The sequence below is a fragment of the Hylobates moloch genome, unplaced genomic scaffold, assembly GCF_009828535.3.
Source record: "Hylobates moloch isolate HMO894 unplaced genomic scaffold, HMol_V3 SCAFFOLD_5, whole genome shotgun sequence".
NCBI lineage: Eukaryota > Metazoa > Chordata > Mammalia > Primates > Hylobatidae > Hylobates > Hylobates moloch.
The window spans coordinates 151,420,171-151,440,835 of NW_026652280.1; the positions used below are offsets into that span (position 1 = coordinate 151,420,171).

Sequence of the window (20,665 nt, forward strand, 5' to 3'; positions counted from 1 at the left end):
TATTTATAAAAGAAACAGTTACAGACCTAGACCTATTGGTTAGAAAAGCAAGATTGTATTTCTCTGGCCTATAGCAATGTATGCAGTGATTTTTTATGCTGTCCAGCTTCCTTATTGAGATTCAGTGTGTATGGTACTTTATTGGAAATTGTTAAAACCTTTCTAGGTATTACATAAACCAGCTGTGGCTACCGTAAGTTTCTAGACTGCATATCTAGCATCCTGTCGTCGCACTGCCTAGATCTCCCAGAATCTCTTATCAACTATGTTCACCCATTTCCCATCTTCTGCTCCCTTCACCTTTTTCAGAGGACTGCCCTGGACTACTGGTAGTGCTTCACCCTCAGACTCAAAGAGCCTGGAAATGCCAGAGAGTTAACATTCTCGCTAGGGTGGTCCATAGCCAATGTCTGACTTTTCCAAAGTATGAAAGCCCAGCTCCTGCCTAATATAAATTACATCCTAATATAGCTTACACGTCAGAAGTGCCCATGGGATCAGGTTGAGGTTGAGATGGCGCTTGAAATACCTCCCTTGATTGATTTCTGCCCTTCTTCCCTTGCTTCCCCTACTCCCTTAAGAGTTCTCCTGGAGCACATCTTAAATACTTTTCTCACACATGAATCTTCATCTCAGCTTCTGCTTCTGCAGAGCTCAAAATAAGATAAAATCTCTGTCTATGTACACACACACACACATGCAAGTGTCACCTAAAAATATTTGTCTATGTACTGGCCAAATATGCAGATCTTACTGTGTCCATATACCAAGATATACTAGGATTGTGGATGGCACAGTAGATAAAAATTTAAGTTTCATACACACAGAATACTGTGGTGATAGAAGGAAATAAATTTTAAAAAATGGTTTTGTTGAAGAGACAAAGGATTATTCATTTTTTTCTATAACAAAGTGGATATTTACAGAGGGTTTTCAATAAAAAACAGCTTTCAAAAAGCAACAAAAAACCAGGGATGGTTGATAGTTAAATGTGATCTATTGAAAATCTCTATATACTCATATATTCCATCGATTCGATAGGTTTTCTTTATCTTAACAATGATTTAGACTAGGGGTCTAATCTCCCGGCCACAGACTGGTACAGGGTCCATGGCCTATTAGGAACCAGGCTGCACAGCAGGAGGTGAGTGGTGGGGAAGCCAGTGAAGTTTTACCTGTGTTTACAGCCACTCCCCATCCCCCATCGCTGGCATTACTGCCTGAGGTCGGTCTCCTGTTAGATCAGTGGAAGTGTTAGATCGTCATAGGAGCAGAAACCCTATTGTGAACTGTGCATGCCAGGGTTCTAGGTTGTGAGCTCCTTATGAGAATCTAATGCCTGATGGTCTGCCACTGTCTCTCATTATCTCCAAATCTGACCGTCTAGATGCAGGAAAACAAGCTCAGGGCTCCCACTGATTCTATGTTATTGTCAGTTGTATAATTACTTCATTATATATTACAACGTAATTATAATAGAAATAAAGTGCACAATAAATGTAATGCACTTGAATCATCCCAAAACCATCCCCACTTAACCCCAGTCCATGGAAAAGTTGTCTTCCATGAAACCAATCCCTGGTATAAAAAAGGTTGGGGACCGCTGAGTCGACTATATGGGAAAAGGGTATCAGGTCTGTTCTAAACTATGTTTTAAAATTTTTAGTATTATTAATTGCTAACATAATTTTTACAATTAAGCCAATTGCTTTACAGAACAACAACAATGTCATCACTTTTATTTTTTGTAGATATGAAAACTGCTTCATCAACCTCATCCAGAAGTCACCCTTATTCTAGTGACAATGAGGATGAATCTGCAATGGGGGACAGGGAAGCCCATGCTGACAGCAGCATAGATGAAAGTGCCAGAAGTTCATCTTCTCAGGAGCTGAGTGAAAATGATGAGCCAAGAAAGTCTCACCTTCCAGTTGAGGAATCCTTAGAAATTGAAATTGAAGACCAAGAAATAACAAAAGCAGATGTGGAGACCAAGCCAATGCCAATAGAGGAAAGCTTTGAGAATGTTCTTAAAGAAGGAACAGAGAAAGGAACCCAAGGGATTGCAGAGGGTTTATCTGAGAAGTCCAGGAAACATGTTCCTGCAGAAGAAAAGGAAAAGGATAAGAGTAAGCTCTGGGAAGAAAGCACTGCTCAGGTGAAGGACAAAAAGGCAGGTCTCCCTGGGGTGGAGGAAGGTGGTAAGTATGGCCGTTGAGTTGAGCTGCCATCATCCTCATGCATGGAAGCTGATTTTGGTCATTGCATTATGCCAAATCTTGGGAATTACTATTGTGATAATGCTTTAGGATTCAAGATTTTTCCTGTGTCTCTCTTTGTTACATAATCATACATGTATTTTCAGTTTGCTGTTTGCCTTCTCTTGCACTTAAAAAATTACTTGATAATTTCTATCCAGCCTGTTTCCTATTTTCGGTAAATTCTCTCCTATGGGAATTCCATCTCAGGAATGAAATAAAGCACAGTATGTGTCTGAAGGCAAGCATGTGTGTGGCTTTTAGAGATTATTTAATACAGAAATACTATTTGTTTTTAGCTATATATGGAGTTTCAGATATATAGCTAATGTTAATAGGTGCTTACTACATTCCAGGCATGGTTCTAAACACTTAGATATATTAACTCATCACATCCTCACAAAAGCCCAATCTCCCTCTAAGTTACATTCTTTTATCATCATCTCTTTTTTACAGATGAAAAATAAAACGTAGCTTCAAAAGGTTAAATAAGTTACCAAAGATTACACAGCTAAAAGAGGCATTCCTAGGATATGAATTCAGGCAGAGATGTCCAGAACTTATAAATATTGCCTATCGCGTCTGTGTAATACGAATTTAGATTTAGATAATAGTGTAACATTTTCTTACAAGATTCCAAACTTCCCTTTGAGTTCTCTGAAACTGAGTTGCTTTCTGATCCCGGGGGCTCCTGAGTGTGTAAGATTGTTCATTTGATGTGGAAAGAGTAAGGAGTGTCAGGATAATCAGGCCCCAGACCTTAGACACATGGAAGGTCTGATGCTTTTCTCAACTTGAGGAGCACAGTGAAAGGGCTGAGGGGTGTCCCGTGGAGAGCTGGATTGTACCTGCCCGACGCTTGCCTCTCACATAGCCTCCTGTGCCCTGGATCTGGTTCACGGTCTTCTTGTTGCTCTCTCTCATCTGACTCCCCTGTCAATGCAGGAGCCATTCTTCTTGATTTTAAGATAAAATTTATTTTCACATTTTAATATTACTAAAATTCAGCTGCATTTTAAAAGCATATGAATACTTTTAGTGTCTATGTTACTTTTAGACCCTTAAAAACTACTGTTAAACCACTGGGGTCTACTTCTAGGAATTGAAGATGTTGAATAGTTATCTATTACTTCAACCAATATTATTAATCTTCTACTATGCACAAGGCACCATAGTCAATAAAAAATGTGTAAGAGAGGGTTTCTCTCATAACTTGCCGAGTGGAAGCCTTGGCACACCAGTGGACAAAGGTTAGTAGTCCTATGTAAAATAGAGAAGGTACAAAATGCTATGTGGCTTCAAAGGAGAGAAGTCCTGTTTGTTAAAGGACATCTTGAAAGTTTTCATGAAGAACATATTTGAGAGATTTTAAAGGTTAAATACAATTTTGAAGGTGGAATACAGGAGGATACAGGTGTTTGAGATAGTGGAGTATAGCAATGCATATGACCTTTGAATAAGTTACCAAAAATAACTCTAGAACAGAATTTGACAAACTTTGGCCCAGGGGCCAAACCACTACTATTTTGTCTTGTTTTCTAAATAGCCTGCAAGCCAAGAATGATTTTTGTATTTTTAAATAGCCCACAAAATCCTAAGAATTTACAAACTGGGAATTTAGAGATAAAGTTCATCAACCCCTGCCCTAGAATTAAAATGCAAAGACCCTGAACATCTTCAAAAGGATTTTTGTCATATATAAATCAAGATTCTAGCTCCAATATATTTGAAACCCTTCTATAAAATAATTCAAATCTTTGATCTTGAATTTCATTACGAAATTTTCGTACATGTAAGGTATCATCTAGAAAATGTGTACAAGCTGACAAGCTGCTAATCAAAAAAGTAGAGGTGTTAAAGGTCAATAGAAACACTAACATTATTTTCATTTTTTAAATTTTCACTTCAGAAAACTAGATTGTTTCTCTGAATTTGTGTAAGTAGACATCTTTTTGTAAAGTAAGATATACATAATGAGGGTCACAATTAGGCTGCAGAATATCAGAGATGTAGCACTATGATCATGTCATCTGGAAGACAGTAGTTTTTGTTTTTCTCTGAGTTTGTAAAATGAAAAGTGTATTGGCTTATTAGTTTTCTCAAGTATATTGGGAAACTTATGGTCTTGACTTGATAACATCTATAATTTTAAAACATTTTGTTATCTTTTTATTAAGGTGGATTCAACACAAGGTGGCAAGGTTTGGGACTGTTTATCTTTGATTTTAATTTTTTTTTTTTTTTTTTTGAGATGGAGTCTCATTCTGTCACCCAGGCTGGAGTGCAGTGGCGCAATCTCGGCTCACTGCAACCTCCGTCTCCCGGGTTCAAGCAATTCTCCTGCCTCAACCTCCCAAGTAGCTGGGACTGCAGATGCTCGCTACCACGCCTGGCTAATTTTTTGTATTTTTAGTAGAGACGGGGTTTCACCGTGTTAGCCAGGATGGTCTCGATCTCTTGACCTCGTGATCCACCCTCCTTGGTCTCCCAAAGTGCTGGGATTACAGGCATGAGCCACCGTGCCCGGCCTATTTATCTTTGTTAAGCCGTAATATATGTGCTATTATTAATTTTTTATTAACAAACAATACACATGGAATGACATTTAGACAGTAAAGTAATTTTGAAAAATTACTCAAAGGTTTATCACACACAAAAAGATCACTTTTAACATTTAGTCAGGCTCTTTATTTGTCAACTTAGGATTTACGAAGTTTTGTTTTCATATTTTGTAAAATATATCCTGCTTTATATCTTAACATTATACCGTGATCATTTTTCACATCTTTAATCTTTATGAACATAGTTAATCTCTGTGTGTTATGCCATTCTGTGGTTTTCTTATAATTTAGCCATTTTCTTATAGTTGGACATTTATATTTTTTCTTACTTTCACTATTGTTATTAGTACTTTAGTGTCTTATTACTAAGATTATTTCAAATTTATAAACATTTTCTGAAGATAAATTTCAATAAGTATAATTTTTGTTCAAAAGTATAGATATTTTAAGGTTTTTGATAAACTTTTTTCTCCCAAAAATTTGGTTTAAAAGTTTAAACATTACAAAACAGACAAGAATAAAGTGAAAGTGAAAGTCTTTCTTGCCCAACCTTTACTCTTTTTCTCCAGGGATAACGGTGGATAGCAGTTTTTTTGTCTGTGTATGATTATAGAAATTATAGGTAGGTAGATAGATATAGATATATTAATATATATTGATATATTACAAAGATACATATACATATGTTATTTTTATATATAGATGGAAACATACTATACATTTTGTTCTGAGACTTGCTTTTTTTCACTTAACACTATATCTTGAATGTCTTGTCACATAAGCACACTTCTCTTTTCTTCTTATTCACCTTATCTGTTATTCTTATATTGCCACAGTATTGTATAACTGCACATTTTCTTTAAAATAGGTTGCCTTCTGTGTAAGAACTCATAGTTTTGTTCTATTGTTCATCTTCCACAAAAGAACAAAATTTGAGGGCTGTGGAAGCCAGGAAATATAGAGTCAGGGAATATAAAGCATAAGACATTAACAGGTAAAACAGAACAAAGACCACGTATAATATTCAGAATGATGTGGAAGGATTAATGCTATCAAAAACCTGAGGCTGAGTACATTATAACAGTTGGGGGCTAATGTTTTCAAAATACAAATACTCAGGGAAATGATTCAATAAATTCGTTAATATTTTAAATAATAGATTTAAAAGTCAAAAATATTCTTGAAATTTTTTGTATGAATAACAATTTCTAAGAAAATTCCACATAAAATCACAGAATATGCACACGTATATATTGTACTTAGATCCCTGACTGGAACTGTAGGTAGAAATGATAGAGGGCTGAGAGAATGTGTAAACGACCATGTCTCACATTTATATGGTATTTAATCATTTTTCAGTTAGAATAAAAGCTGTTATTATGTTAAAGAATAATTTATGTTACAAATAAATCTGTGGGCTAAAAATCATATACAATTAATGATGTTTTATGGACGCTAAGCTAACACAATTTAATTTGAATTGTTTTTACTTGAGAACATAGCAGTGGATAAATGAGTAAAGTACAGCCATTGCCTTCATACCTTTTAGGTTGATTGCATAAAATGGTATTTTCCTTCTCACTATTTTATAGTATGTCGTATTTAATTGGACTTTGTCCAGTCCATCAACAAATCAGGTGAACTGAATAAAAGATGTACTGTACACAGTGAAGCAGATAAAGTAAAAGATTATAATTGCTAGCTACAATGAGACAGTGTTCTTGGGTGTTAATCCAGTATTACAGGGCATAGTGTTATTTTAATGTTTATTTTTCTGTTATTTTCAGCTTAAGCTGTCATGCATTGTGACACAATCTTGGCAATATGTTCTAATAGTGGAATAACTCAAGTGCATTAATTTGTGAAGTTAATTTGTACATCATAAATATAAATGAAATAAAGAGTAGTGTATTTAATGTAAATTATAATGTAAAATGTATATGGGAATAAGCATTTTTTATTTTTGTATGTGAGTCAGGAAAAGTCATAGTGCTTGACCAGGCAATTTGAACTTAAATAATAGTATAACTAAAATGAAATGCAATTTTGTCATCAGGCAGGCAGGATAAAATGGTCCTGATGAAAGAACAAGAAAGTCAAGTGTTAGGAGTTGAGGTCTAAATACAACTTCTGAATGACCTGTGGAAGCATGTGGTTGTGCTAGTAGACCTCTTCGGTCCATAAATATTTGCTGAGGATCTGCTTTATGCCACACACTGTTCTCAGTGTGAACATAACAGTCCCTTTCCACATGAATTTTATATTCTAGGAGGGAGATGTGCCTGCCAAGTGAAAAATAAGCATGTGATGGGGTATTTGGGCTAAGTAATAGAAGGAAAATAAAGCAGGGTAAGGGCATAATAGAGTGATGGTTTGAGGAAGGGGTATTATTTTCGGGATGGCCTCTCTAATGATCGGACATGTGAACAGAGATGAATGAAGTGCAGGGGGAGGCCACTCTGTCATCTGCAGAAAGACCACAGGGAGCAGGAGTCCAGCAAGTACAACGGCCCCAAGTTGGGAGCATAACTGCTGAATGAAGGATTTGGAAAGGAGGCCAGTGTGACAGAGTCTAGTAAACAAGTGAGAGAGTAGTACAAGATGAGGTCAGAGGAGGAAGCTCATAGGTCATGGGGAGGAATTTATTCTGAGTTAGGAAATCTTTCCTCTAGAAAGGTGTGAGACCACAATGGCATGATCTGAATGTTTCGAAAAGATTATTCTGGCTACTATATGGAGGCTAAACTTTAGCATTCTCTGCAACTGTCTTTGAACAGCTGTGGTCTTCGGTTTGTAATTAATCCTCGTATTCTGTGGGCCGTGCGTCAATGTCAAAGGTGACACAAGAACATCTTCACTGTGTAGGTAAATGATGTTAGTCATGAATTTTGTCATGGTGAGTTGTTGGGAAGATAATCGACTGGCTACACAAAGAATGATGAAAGCACAGGGATACTTTTCAAGGTCACCAGAAACTTGGAATAAGCTTGGGCATATCTTTATGGTGTTTTTACGGCCTTCGTACATTCTTAAAATACAGATGAAAATTCTTGACAAAACCCTCTTCTGATATTCAGTTGCTCAGGATTCTTAACATGTTTTAAGATGGGATCAATTTGGTTTGTTTAAAACAGTATAGGAGAAAGAATGAATTAGACGTCATTGAGAATACACGATAGGGAATGTAAAAGATGTAATATATACCAAATTAGAGCATTTGTGTTTTGACATTTGAGAACCTGGAAGAAAGAACAGATTATGAAGATTCAAGTAAGCATGAGATAGAATAACCAGTATTTTTGTGTCATGGCATAAACCATTTATTAAGGTTTTATGTATTAGTGGTTCTACTTCTCCTACTGCCCAAACCCCTCAGCCACTATTGGCTAGAAAATACGTAACACAGTTGACCTGCTTATCTGAAGTTTCAGTTACTCATGGTTAACCTCAGTCTGAAAATAGGTGAGTACAGTACAATAAGACAGACAGAGAGAGAAGGAAAGAGAGAGAGAGAGAGAGAGAAAGAGACCACATCAACATATGTTTTATTATAGTATATTGTTATAATTTTCTATTTTATTATTAGTTATTGTTAATCTGTTATGTGCTTAATTTATAAATTAAACTTTATTATAAGGATGCATGTGTAGGAAAAAGCATAGTATATATAGAGTTTGATACTATCTGCTGTTTCAAGCATCTGCTGGGGTTGTGGAATGTATACCCTGCAGATAGGGGGAGACTCCTACACTGTAAAAACAAACAAACAAACAAAACCCCTGAAGCCCCCAAGGTATACAGTACATTGAAGTTCTTGGATGATTTCTTGAACTTTCCTTCTTATTCCTCTGCACATTTTCCTCTTCATCTGCTCTGGCCAACAATGACGTCTAAAGCTTTACCATGGAGAACAGGCAACTACAGGAGAGAAATACTGTGGCTTTGTTCTGCCCCCTTTTCCATTGTTTTAAAGGAGAAAAATGGCCTAGAGGATGTGTAAAATTTTGGGAGGGTCAGGGGAGAGAATAGAAAGAAAGAAACAAAATAAGCACAGAATTACAAAAAAATCAGAAAAGAGAAAATGCTACCTTGCAACTATGTTTGGCCTGAAAAATTACAACCTTCATCATCATCATTCTAAATGTTTTTTTGTTAAATCAAAGTTTACGGTAAAGAATACCTGAAAAATTCCAAATTATTCATTTAAACCACATAAATAATGCTTCAAAATGATCATAAGAATGTTTTTTATTTAGTAAATATTTAATAATTCAATTTGCATCTTGACTAGTAGATATTAAAGTGTCAACTTTTACATCCCACTTGTGATGGCCTGAATTTTCGTATGTGATTTGATTTGTTTCCACAAAAGCAGTTGAATTATTGCAGTGAGTTTCTAAGTTTCTACATTAACATAGCAGCAAGTGATATGAAGGCTATAAATCGACTTTTAAGGAAAATGTTAATTAGAAACACTGTGAAATTTACCTCATTTGGTAATATGAATTCAGGTACCTGATTTCTTTCTCCCTGTTCTATTTTAAATGAGGAAGAAAGTATAAAAATGGCAGTTTAAATGTTTTACGAAGTTTAAAAAGTGTGTTTTTGTATCTAAGGAAGGTACCATCCAGATGTCACAAAATCCAAGGAATTTGCTACATGAGGGCAAATTAGAGAAAGACATCAGGAGCTACCTTGTGTTTGTTTCCCACGAGGAAGAGGAGCATCCTCATAGAAGTTAAAAAAGAAATCATCCTAGACTTAAAGGATTAGAAGAGGCTGGAAGCAGGGGTGAGCCGTGAGGAAGCAAAAAGCCGGTGTGCTGGCCTCTAATTGTTCAGTGTTCTCCACTGTTGCCACCCCCCCAGGAAAGCTTGTGAGGCAACACCAACAAAAAGTCAGCTGCACTGATGGGTAGAGGGTCTTCTCCCCTGAATTCATAGAGGCACTTCCCTAACAAAGAAGATGGCAGTGTCAAGACTAAAGTAGCTGTCTAACCAAGCCTGGAAGCTCTTGCAACCATAGAAAAGTAACGCAGTGAATTATATTTCTGCTAAGAGGGTTCAAAGCCCCACTTTACTTTCCTTTCTCCTCTAGCTCTTGGGTCCCTGAATTGGAATTGGAAACTATTTCAGCTTAACGTTTTTGAGGAGGATCTGCATCCCAGTGGGATTTAAGAGCATTCAAGAAGCCATCCACTCTCTTAGTGGAAAATACAAAACGAATAACTCTCATTTGTATTGAAATATAAACACCAGTCCTTTTCATAATACATAAGGACATAGAAAAAGTGATTAATATAATTTAGAAGGTTGGTTTATCATGTAACTATTCTCCGTGTGCCTTTTTTTATAGCAGCACAGAGCAGAATTTGTTGAATCCACGTTACATAACAGTGCAATAAAGCTATAAATTATTTACAAAATATAATTAACTCTCACCAGAAAAATTGAAAATTTAAAAGCAGTACTCAAAATAATTCTTGGATCTAAGAGAAAAATTCACTGGAGAATTAATTAATTGCAATTATTAGTGCCAACAAGTGGTATTTGTAAGGTGACCGATTTCTCACTATAGCCTCAAACAACCACCCCACTCACACTATAACGACAACAAAAGTAATAAACCACAATGGAGAAATACTCATAATCAGACTTTAAGAAATGTTTAAGAAGGAAAAACCTAACGCATGGACTTAATAAGAAAAATATGCTATTCCACACAAAGAGGATGAAAAAGAAATATGATAAATGGGAAATCGCTCCAACTATTTGAATAGAAGACTAAATATAAAGATGATGATAATTTTTGCCAGATTAAATCCAAAATTTGATGTAGAATGTCTGCAAATCCTAACAATAATAGTTTGGGATTTGAAAAAAATTCATCAGTTTGGGAGAAATAGTACTGAGTAATGTGAAATTCTTTGCAATAACACCAATAACATAGGACTATACAGGAAAACAAACTCTGGAGGAAATGTTTGCCAGATGGATATGACAAAAAAATTTATGTTTGTATGGACATAAAGATGGCAGCAATAGACATTGGGGACTACCAGGTAGGGAAAGTGAAAGGGGGCCGTGGGTTGAAAAACTACTTATTGGGTATTATGTTCACTGCACGGGTGATGGGATCATTTGCACATCAAATCTCAGTGACATGTAATTTACTCATGTAGGAAACCTGCATATGTACTCTCTGAATCTAAAATAAAGCCTGGAAAAAATGATTGATGTCTGTAATACATAAAGAGTTCTTACAAATCAATGAAAAGGCAAACATCGTAACAGAAAATGTACATTGTATAGCAGGAAATTCACAAAAGGAAAGCTTGCTACTAATATTGAAAGCTCTATCCTTGCCACCACTTTTCAATTATTAAATTATCAAATAAAGAAAGAATTGGTGGAAATTGTGAAAATAGTGCAGGTACATAGGCCTTTCAGTCATTATTGATGACGTTGTTCATCACACCTCCTTTTTAAAAGAACATTTAGAAATATGTATAAAAAGCTTCTAAAAATTCATAGCAATTCATATTCCAGGAATGCGTCCTAAGGGAATAGTCAGAAATATGTGCAAAAATGATTATAAGTAGTGTTTAAAATAGCTTTATAATCACAATAGAAATAGCTCAATATTTGACAATAGACATTGATGAAGCAAAATTTAGTAAGACTTTGTTATAATGTTTTATGTGTTATTGAAGAGTCTTTTAAATTTAATGATATGGGAAAATAGTCACAATACATTGGTAAATTAATAAAGTGGGATATTAAGTGCTATCTTTAGTAAGAATCCAGTAAAAAATACTTGGAAATATATCAAAATGTTAACTAGTAGTCTTCTCTGAGTAGTGAAACTATGATAATTATTTTCTTCTTTGTATCCTTTAGTTTTTTCAAGCTTTGGATAATCTGTCTAAATACTGTCTCCATATTTAGGGAAAATACAATACGTATTATTTAAAATATATTTGTTTTTATACTAAAAAGCTGACATTGTAAAATAAGAATATTTTGATATTTTAAAAAAATAACTTAAAGTATCATTATATCATTTGAGTGAAAAAAAGAAAGCTGACTTTCTAAGAAATTTTCTGTTTGTGACAATTCCATTTTGCAACTAATGCTGTGAGAACTGACAATCACCTTTGCCTCTAGAGGTCACCTTTATTGATAGGTAAAAGACAGGAGCCTTAGGGGATGAAGGGCTAAATAGAGAGAGGCAACAAAGTGATATGTCACATTGCTGAAATGGGAGTCTCAGCATGCACAGTCCTCTTTTACTATGGGTGGAAAACAGTTGAGGTTAGACGCCAGCCAAGTTCTTGCTTTTAAGTTTCAGTTTCAGAAGAACATCTGAGAAAAAACGACCAAGTGAAGCCTTTTCTGGTTTCACACCTAGTAAGTCCTTGATACTTAGGCCAGCATCCCATTCTTGCTGAATCTGAAATAGGCAACACCTAACTATACAGGCTGTCATCTACTTCCGAAGGTCAATCCTCCAGGGGCAAGCCAGCAGACGTGGGCAAGTGGTGATAACATCCCTGAGACAGAGGGACTACAAGCTTCACTATCATTTCTGAGTGAGTTTTAATTTTCAGATGATGTTAGTATCGTTTGGCTTCTTATAGTAGTCTTTTGGTTCAGTACCTGCTAATTGCTTAATTATTGTTTATTATTAATACTGTAGACTATATTTTTATACCCTGTGGACTACTTGGGAAAAACTTTGATGTCTTAGCACTGATGGAATGAAGCTTCATGTAATTGCCAAATAAATTTATATGCAAAACCTAAAACATTGCTTATTTGAACTCTCTAGATACACAGTATTCACATTATTATAGTAAGATGATATTTAACTCACATGTATTATGTTTGTCAAGTTTCTAAAATGAAAACTTGATAGCAAATCCAACTATCACATCATTGTAATGAGTCAATATCATCTCTAAACTCTTATTGTAAAAATCTTTTGTTATATTGGATGAATGAGGAAAACTGATGTTCAAATATTTTTAAAAGAGAATATATTTGAACTATATTATTCCCCTTTTCATTTCTGTTTGTCCTCCTAATATTGTTAAGTCACAATTTTCCCTCCAAAACCGATTTAAGGCAGTTATTTCACTATTTGTTTCCAAATACAGAGGGGTCAGTAAGTATTACCCCTTAGCAGTTCACTTTAAACTAAGCAAGAAACGGCATTCTACTTCTGTTTTCTCAAAGTAAAGTCGTTATATCTGCTGTAACAGAATATCGGGGGAGAAGGAAGGAAGGAAGGAAGGAAGGAAGGAAGGAAGGAAGGAAGGAAGGAAGGAAGGAAGGAAAAAAGGGAGGAAAAAAGGAAGGAAAAAGGGACAGAAAAGGGGGAAAAAGGAAAGAAAGGAAGAAAGGGAAGGAAAGAAGTTAGTTTCAAAAATACTATGTTCTTACCCCAGAAGACAGATCTAACTCTAGTTTTATTTGAAATAACTTTTGTTAACAAGGAGGTGATATAATGGTAATGTCAGGGATTTATGGGACTTACGATATGGGCAATCAAATGATAAGCAAGGGATGTAGAAAGGGAATTGTCAGAAACTAAAGACAAACTTAATTGGCTTTACACTTTGGCCTAGAATCATACCACACTGGGTGATGACACTTAGAAATGCCCATCATCATCACCATCATCATCATTGCTGTTATTATTAAGTGCCTAGACACTTGCTAATAAGTGGAAGATGAAGATGCTCTCTCTATATTATTTCATTTAATCCTCTCAAGAACCATTGAATAGATAACTCTTTTTGACAGATGGATAAACCAAGGCGTTGGCTTAGGCCAAAGCATTTACTCAATGTGATACGGTTAGTATGTAATATGAGACTTGAATTTAGGTCTCTGTAATCCTGAAGTCTATGCTAGTAACCAACTACAGATAACAGGAATTTCTACAATAGCTTTTACTGTCAAATTTATAGGAATCGTGTAATAGCTTTTTTGCTTCTGCCCGCATGGAGTGAATATTGGGGTCAAATCACTAAAATCTACTAATGGATGAAATGCTCATAGTGTAGTCAGCTCTAGTAGTTTTAGCAATTTAAGAAAGCAGTGATGATTGGTGTCATAAAAGCCATAGCACACGTTCCTAGAAGGGAAAATGCAACTAAACTGCTTTTTTCAATCATTTCATTGCATGTGCATTTGGCAAATCTGTCACTGCTCCTGGCTGCTCTCTCTCTCTTTTTTTAATGCAAGTATTTCTCTGCATGGATTTCTTTACTCCATGATCTTCTGCTGTGTATTGTGTTTTCTTTTTGAAATCATAGCTTGGGAGTTGTTTATGCTTCAGAGATTTTTAAAACAAGGCTACATTTTAATGTAAATGCACTTAAATTGACCCCACTTATTTAAATGATGTGAAATAGCTCAGCAATGTTCCCATGACCTGTTTTTATACCTTTTGATATTTTATGTGACCTCCAATAAGCTGGACAGATAATAACAGAAGCCTTGGCATTGGGCTACCACTGCCACTATGATGCTGAGTCTGGTGTCAGCAGCAAAGATGAGGGTGGGAAGCCACGGAGGAAGCTGAAGGTTGACACAAGTGGCAGTAGGGGCACACCATTACCTAGGAAGAACCTTCAGAAATCCTCTGCAAAAGACAGCCTGTTTCCACCCTTCCTATACTTGTTTCTTCCTTCTGCCACTTTTTTTTTTTCTTTTCAACTAAGGAATAGCATGGCCAGAAGTAGTTGACAGGCCCTAAGGAGAGCTTTACAGTTAACATCAGGTATAAATTTATTAATCTTTTTTGAATATATTGATGTATAGGATTAAATAAAAGAACATTAGATTATACAATACTGGTAGGAATTTTCAGATCAGTCTTCTTTCAATAGCCTGCCTCCCAGATAGTTGAACAGCTAGGTGAATTTGCCTTAACTGACCCAACCGGAGAGATGGAGAACCATGGTACAATTCACAGTGATTCATTTGACCTTTTTTTTTTTTTTTTTTTTTAACTAGGAAAGGATTCATTGCCATTAGCCTATGACCTGGCTCTCTGTGGTAAGTATTCCATCTGCAAGGGTTCCAATTAGAGTGATCCAACAGACCATGACTCATATAAATCTCATCAAACTTCCCATGTTCTTGAAGTCACTAGGCTTTCTAGTATTTATTGAATGACTTTTAAGAAATGTCCTTATTTGAATATATTTATGTGTATGGGGGCAGGGAAAGATATTCATTTATTCATCATATGGTCGCATTATCCCACCTTCAATTTTAGTAATTGTCATCAAGCACTGTGAGGCATTTGAGATTTTACCCTTCTTTCAAGCAACAACCTAGCCAGCCACAGTTTTATGAATCATGGCAGAAGACATAAGACACCTGGGTCAGAGAAAAAGGACTTTATTGCTCATAGCAAATAGCAGTAGCCAGAGTACCTGTATTTATGCTGGTTCCCTGAGCTCCATTTCTCACTTGGCAACATGAAGAGGGCCAGGTAACACTTGATTGTGCAGTGGCCTGAGTTACAGGAGAGGGACCCTGATCTTAGAGAACCCATATATTTATAGTGGGCATTCAACTAGAGGAACTCAGGTACATCTTCCCAAACATTTATTCTGCAATGCAGAGATACTGATTATTATTGACCAAATTGAATTCAAGCAAGAAAATCTAATTATTTGTAAGCAATGAAAGGTGTGTGCGAGGAAGATTATTAGGGCTTTCTTTATGCCAGGCACTGTGCTAAGCATTTTACATAAATTATCTCATTTACTGTCAAAGGATTCTGTGAGTACAGCATTGCTATTCCCATTTCATGGATAAGAAAATGAAAGATTAGAGAGGTGTTATTTCTCAAGTTTATATAATTAGTAAATGGCAGAGCTGGCGTTTTTTACCCAGGTTAGTCTGACTTCCAAGTACACACTCATTCCATTACATCAAATTTCCACTGTTTGTGAATATTGCTTGCTCTCTTATATTAAATATTTTTTCAAAAGCCCATGGGGTTCCCATAAAAAAAGTCATGTTTTTAATACTAATATTTCTTAGAAAAGCTTCAATTACTCTTTCTCCCTGGCTTGAGGAACGTCATGTCTGACTTCCTTATACTGTGTGTGTGTGTTCATATAACATCTCAGCTGGATGCCATTAGCACTTTCTCTCCTAGAATTTAGGCATAGTATATTACTACATGGTGGCTAGGAAATTTTATTTCCCTGTTTCCCTGAATGCTCTTTAATTAATCCATAAATTTAGAAACCAGATTAGAAAAACAGAGGACTTTCTTTAAATGTTTTTATAACTGACTTTTTAATATACTTTCATGCAGGAATTTGAATCCAACAGATACACTATTAAAGAGACTTGACACACATTATTGTTTCAATTTAATTTTGTTTCAAATCCGGTAATAATCTATAATGAAATAAAATGGACCATATTCTCTCAGGTGAATTGGCTATATGTGCTGTGAACAAATATTTGATTCTACATTTCGCTTTGGAAGCTTTTAGGTAAAAGTTAGGAAATAACTGCTGTGATAAGCAGAGGATGACCTGTAAAGTCAACCTCAGCCCTATTGATAGACCTGAAATTTTTATTTTACTCCTTTGAAAGGAGACATGACAAATTACCTTCCAAACACATTTTAAGGGAAATGTAATATCAGCTACTATTGCTTTACCTCAAAATGTTTTATCATAATAGCTGGCAAGAGACCGAGGAAATGCAACAAACGATAACCATGTTTTGTGTTAGAAGGGGTAATGAAATGGTAAGACAGTCTTGGATGGGTTATAAAGTGAGAAGAGGTGAGTAAGATCAGGACTTCAGGCTTCTGGTAGGTTGTTGGTGATGGTGTTGGGGGTAAGATGGCTAGCCAAGAAGGCAAGCAAGTAAAAAACAAATGAGGAACATCATACTTGCCTACTTTAAAAGTTTTTTTTTTTAAAGTTAGAGTTTGACATCTTGGTATGATAAATTATTTTATAAAATCTAGTCCAGTGATTTTTTTAATTAATGAAAAAAGATTAAATTGACATAAATTATTAAGATGAACAACCTTTTCAAAGCTTCTAGCTCCTTAAGTGCTATTCTGCAGTTGGGAAATTGAAATGCTTTAGGTGTTTGGCATGACATGCCTTTCTTTACTTATTTTACTTGCAACATATATATAACTTTATTTAATAGTAAAAAAATCCACTTGGTGCCATTAAAAAACATATGAAACCTGTATTTATTGAACTATGAACTATGATAGCTTGTGCACCCAGGTTTGCCAGGAAATTATGGGCGAGAACTTGTACTTCAAGAAGATTATTTTTACTGAAAACTGTCCCAGTCTACAAAGTCCTATCTTGCTTTGTGATTCTGTCTTGCCAAAGGCAAATCAGCTTCTGAACACAGGTGAGAGGTAATGCAAATTGGTGTCTTCAGTAAAAAGTCTTACTTTGAGCTACAAATGTAAGACTTTTTACTAATTGACTCAATTTGTGATGACTAAATCTAGATATAGTAGCTTATCATCTGGGAGTGAGAATCATCAGTTCACACTGTATAATGATTGTGCTGCTAAAGGCCCATGTGAGTACCAGAAACATAGGCAGAAGACAGACATATTATGCTGCTACAGAAAATAATGAGCTCAGGGCCAGGTGCAGTGGCTCACACCTGTAATCCCAACCCTTTGGGAGTTTGAGATCCAAGAGTTGAAACCAGCCAGGGCAACATGGAAAGACCCTGTCTCTACTAACAAAACAAAACAAAACAAAACAAAACAACAACAAAAAAATTAGCCTGGCATAGTGGCATGCACCTATGGTCCCAGCTACTCGAGAGACTGAGGCAGGAGGATTGCTTGAGACCAGGAAATCAAAGCTGAAGTGGGCCATGTTCACACTGCTGCCCTCCAGCCTGGGTGACACAGCAAGACCCTGCCTGAAAAAAAAAAAAAAGAGAAAAAGAGACAAATAAAATAATAACTTATATGAAGATTAAATACTATTTTTCTTATTGCATAATTTTTTCCACTTATTATTATTTCTAATAAAGGAAGCTTGTATGTATGTGAAAGAGAGAGAGAGAGAAAGAGGAAGCCAAGAGAAAGAGTGAGGCGGAGACTTTACTGATTCCAAGACATGGGGACACGAGAATTTTTTTGCTTATTGCTGCTTATTTTAAACATCTCTGATGATCAGCTTTTCTTTAATATCAGTGTGTTCCTTAAACTTGAAGACATTTCTTTTCATAATGAAAAACCGTTATTAAGTCATGGTGCATGTTATAGTCAGCATCCTAGAAACAATGAAAAAAGTGTTTTATATCTAATACAATGGCCTCTTGATACCACATATAAATATCTCACACTGTAAATAAGTGTTATATAAGATTATAGTGTCCCCTCCCTTGTTCACTTGGATTAAAGTAACCTTGATTTCTAACCTTATTTTTATAGCGCCAACAATGAATTTCGTGGTGGATGAAACAGCAGCAATCAACTCAAATAAGGAATCCCAGCAATTGGTACAAAAAACGTATACACTGGAGAAGAAAGAAGCAATGGAGGAAGATGAAGCGCCCCAGCACAGAGACGCTGACATAGTGCAGGGAAAAGGGGAGGCAGCACTGTGGGGAGAAGCAAGAGTTGTTCATGAGGCTCCCTTGAGGGCGTGGAAGCCAACAGCAGAGCAGCCAGAATTGGCAGAAGAGTTTACAGAAAAAAGGGACATCCCTCCAGGCATAGAAAGGGGGGCAGAGGCAGCAGCAGAAGCAAAAGGGGCCAGAAGGCTGGGTGAAGGGGGGTCAGACCCCACAGGACAAGCAGCAGCAAAAGATGCTGTGGGTCTGAGTAAAGATGAGGCTCCCGAAAAGCAAGCCTTGGTGCTCACAGTGCTTGAGACAGAGAAAGCAGCTGCTGAAGGGGAACAGGGTTTGGAGAAGGCAGTGCTTGCAAATGAAGCAGCAACCCTGAACTCGGAGCATCTTCATGAAGTAGCAGCCCTGAGAGAGGCAGCGACATCGGAGGAGGGAGAGGCTGAGGGTGGGGTGGCTGTGAGTGATGTCGGAGAAAGTGAAGAGGAAGCATCCATAGACCTAGAGGACAAGGGACCCATGGAGGAGACAGCATCAAAGAGAGAGGATGGTTCTGAAGAGGCAATTCTTGGGGGAGAGGAACCAGCCAAAGAGAGAAAGGAGGTTATGAGAACAGAAACACCCTTGAGCCCCTTCACAGGAGAGGCAGAGGCAAGCCGGATGCAGGTTTCGGAGGGCAGCCCTGAAGACCTTTGCAAGCAAGACGTGGAAGGGGAAGAGAGGGTGACTGAGGCAGAAGCTAATAGGGAAGATGATAGGAAAGACATTTTACCCAAGGAATTAGATGCAGCAAGAGAGCGAAGGAAAGCTGAGAGGCCAAAAACATCTCTGAGGAAAACTGACTCTGAGAGAGTAGAGGTGACGAGGGCAAATGCACTCAAAGATGAAGACGCTTTTAAAGAAGAGCAAAAACTTAAAGCGGAAGAGGGGAAAACAGAGACGGAAGTAAGATCTGAGGAAGGGACAAAAGCCCCCCCAGATGAAATGGGATCTGATGCTGAGAACGAAGCACCTGTGGAGGCATCTGAGTTGTCTGACAATCCAGGGCTTCTAGGAGAAGACTCACTAAAAGAGACAGTGGTTCCCATATTTGAAGCAACGCCTGGATTTGAAAAGTCGCTGGAAAACGTAACAGCTCTGAGGAAAGAAGGAGGAGGGGAAAGACTGAGCGAAGCCAGAGACACAGAGCACAGAGACAGAGAAGAGCTGTCCAGCAGGGAGAATAGGGCCCTGAAGGAGGGGCCCCGCCAAGATGGAGAGGGGGCCTTAGCAGCTCCTGAAGGTGAGCCAGCAGCAAAGGTGCAGGCCCCTGAGGCGCTGATGCCAGCCACAGGCCAGGCAGAGGAGCTGGCAGCCAAAGATCACGACGCCTGCGCAGGACTGGAGGGGAGGGCTGAAGGGCAAGGAGGAGCGGATGTCGTGCTAAGGACCCAGGAAGCTGTTCCTGAGGAAGATCCCATGATGGCAGAAAAGTTCAGGGAGGAAGCGGTGGATGAGGGCCCAGAGGAGGAAGAGGACAAAGAGTGCACTCCGGAGACAGAAGCGATGCAGGACAGGAACTCGGAAGGGGACGGGGCCGTGGAAGGAGGAGGAAACACAGAAAAGAATGAGGGCATGGGAGGAGGAAGGGTTGTGGCTGAGGAAGTTCTACACGGAGGTGGTGAAACGGCAGAAACAGCCGCAGAGGAGAGGGAGGTGTTGGCAGGTTCGGAGACAGCCGAGGAGAAAACAATAGCAAATAAAGCCTCCTCCTTTTCAGATGTTGCTGAGGAAGAAACCTGGCACCAACAGGATGAGCTGGTAGGAAAAACAGCAGCTGCAAGGAAGGTGGTGGTAGAGGGATTAGCACGGAGTGGGGAAGAAGTGCCAGCTGCAGAGGAGATGACAGTGACATGTACGACAGAGGCTGGGGTGGGCACTCCAGCAGCCCTGGAAGGGAAGACCTCAGGGCTAGGACAGGAGCAAGAGGGAGGGTCAGAGGGCCAGGAGGCAGCCACTGGGAGTGGCAATGGGAGGCAGAAGTCGGGAGCAGCTGAAAAATTCCGATTAGGATTATCACGGGAGGGAGAGAGGGAACTGAGTCCGGAGAGTCTACAGGCGATGGCAACACTTCCTGTGAAGCCTGATTTCACTGAAACCCCAGAGAAGCAACAGCATATGGTGCAAGGAGACAGCGAGACTGCAGATGTTTCTCCCATCAACATGCAGGTCTAGGAGACTTGCTGGCAGACGGTGAGTT

The 20,665-nt window shown here is 37.7% G+C and overlaps 1 protein-coding gene across 4 annotated transcripts in view; it reads left to right on the top strand.

The window, feature by feature from the left end:
* ERICH3 (glutamate rich 3) overlaps window positions 1-20,665 on the top strand; it is a 105,761-nt gene that overhangs the window by 82,093 nt on the left and 3,003 nt on the right. For 3 of the 4 annotated variants that reach the window (XM_032155572.2, XM_058439664.1, XM_058439665.1), the window contains 3 exons: window positions 1,752-2,201; window positions 14,845-14,886; window positions 18,290-20,658. In XM_032155572.2, the coding sequence (XP_032011463.1) occupies window positions 1,752-2,201; window positions 14,845-14,886; window positions 18,290-20,640 (2,843 nt within the window). In that variant the 3' untranslated portion in view covers window positions 20,641-20,658. The remainder of the gene's footprint in view (window positions 1-1,751; window positions 2,202-14,844; window positions 14,887-18,289; window positions 20,659-20,665) is intronic. The other variant, XM_032155573.2, reaches the window with a different exon arrangement.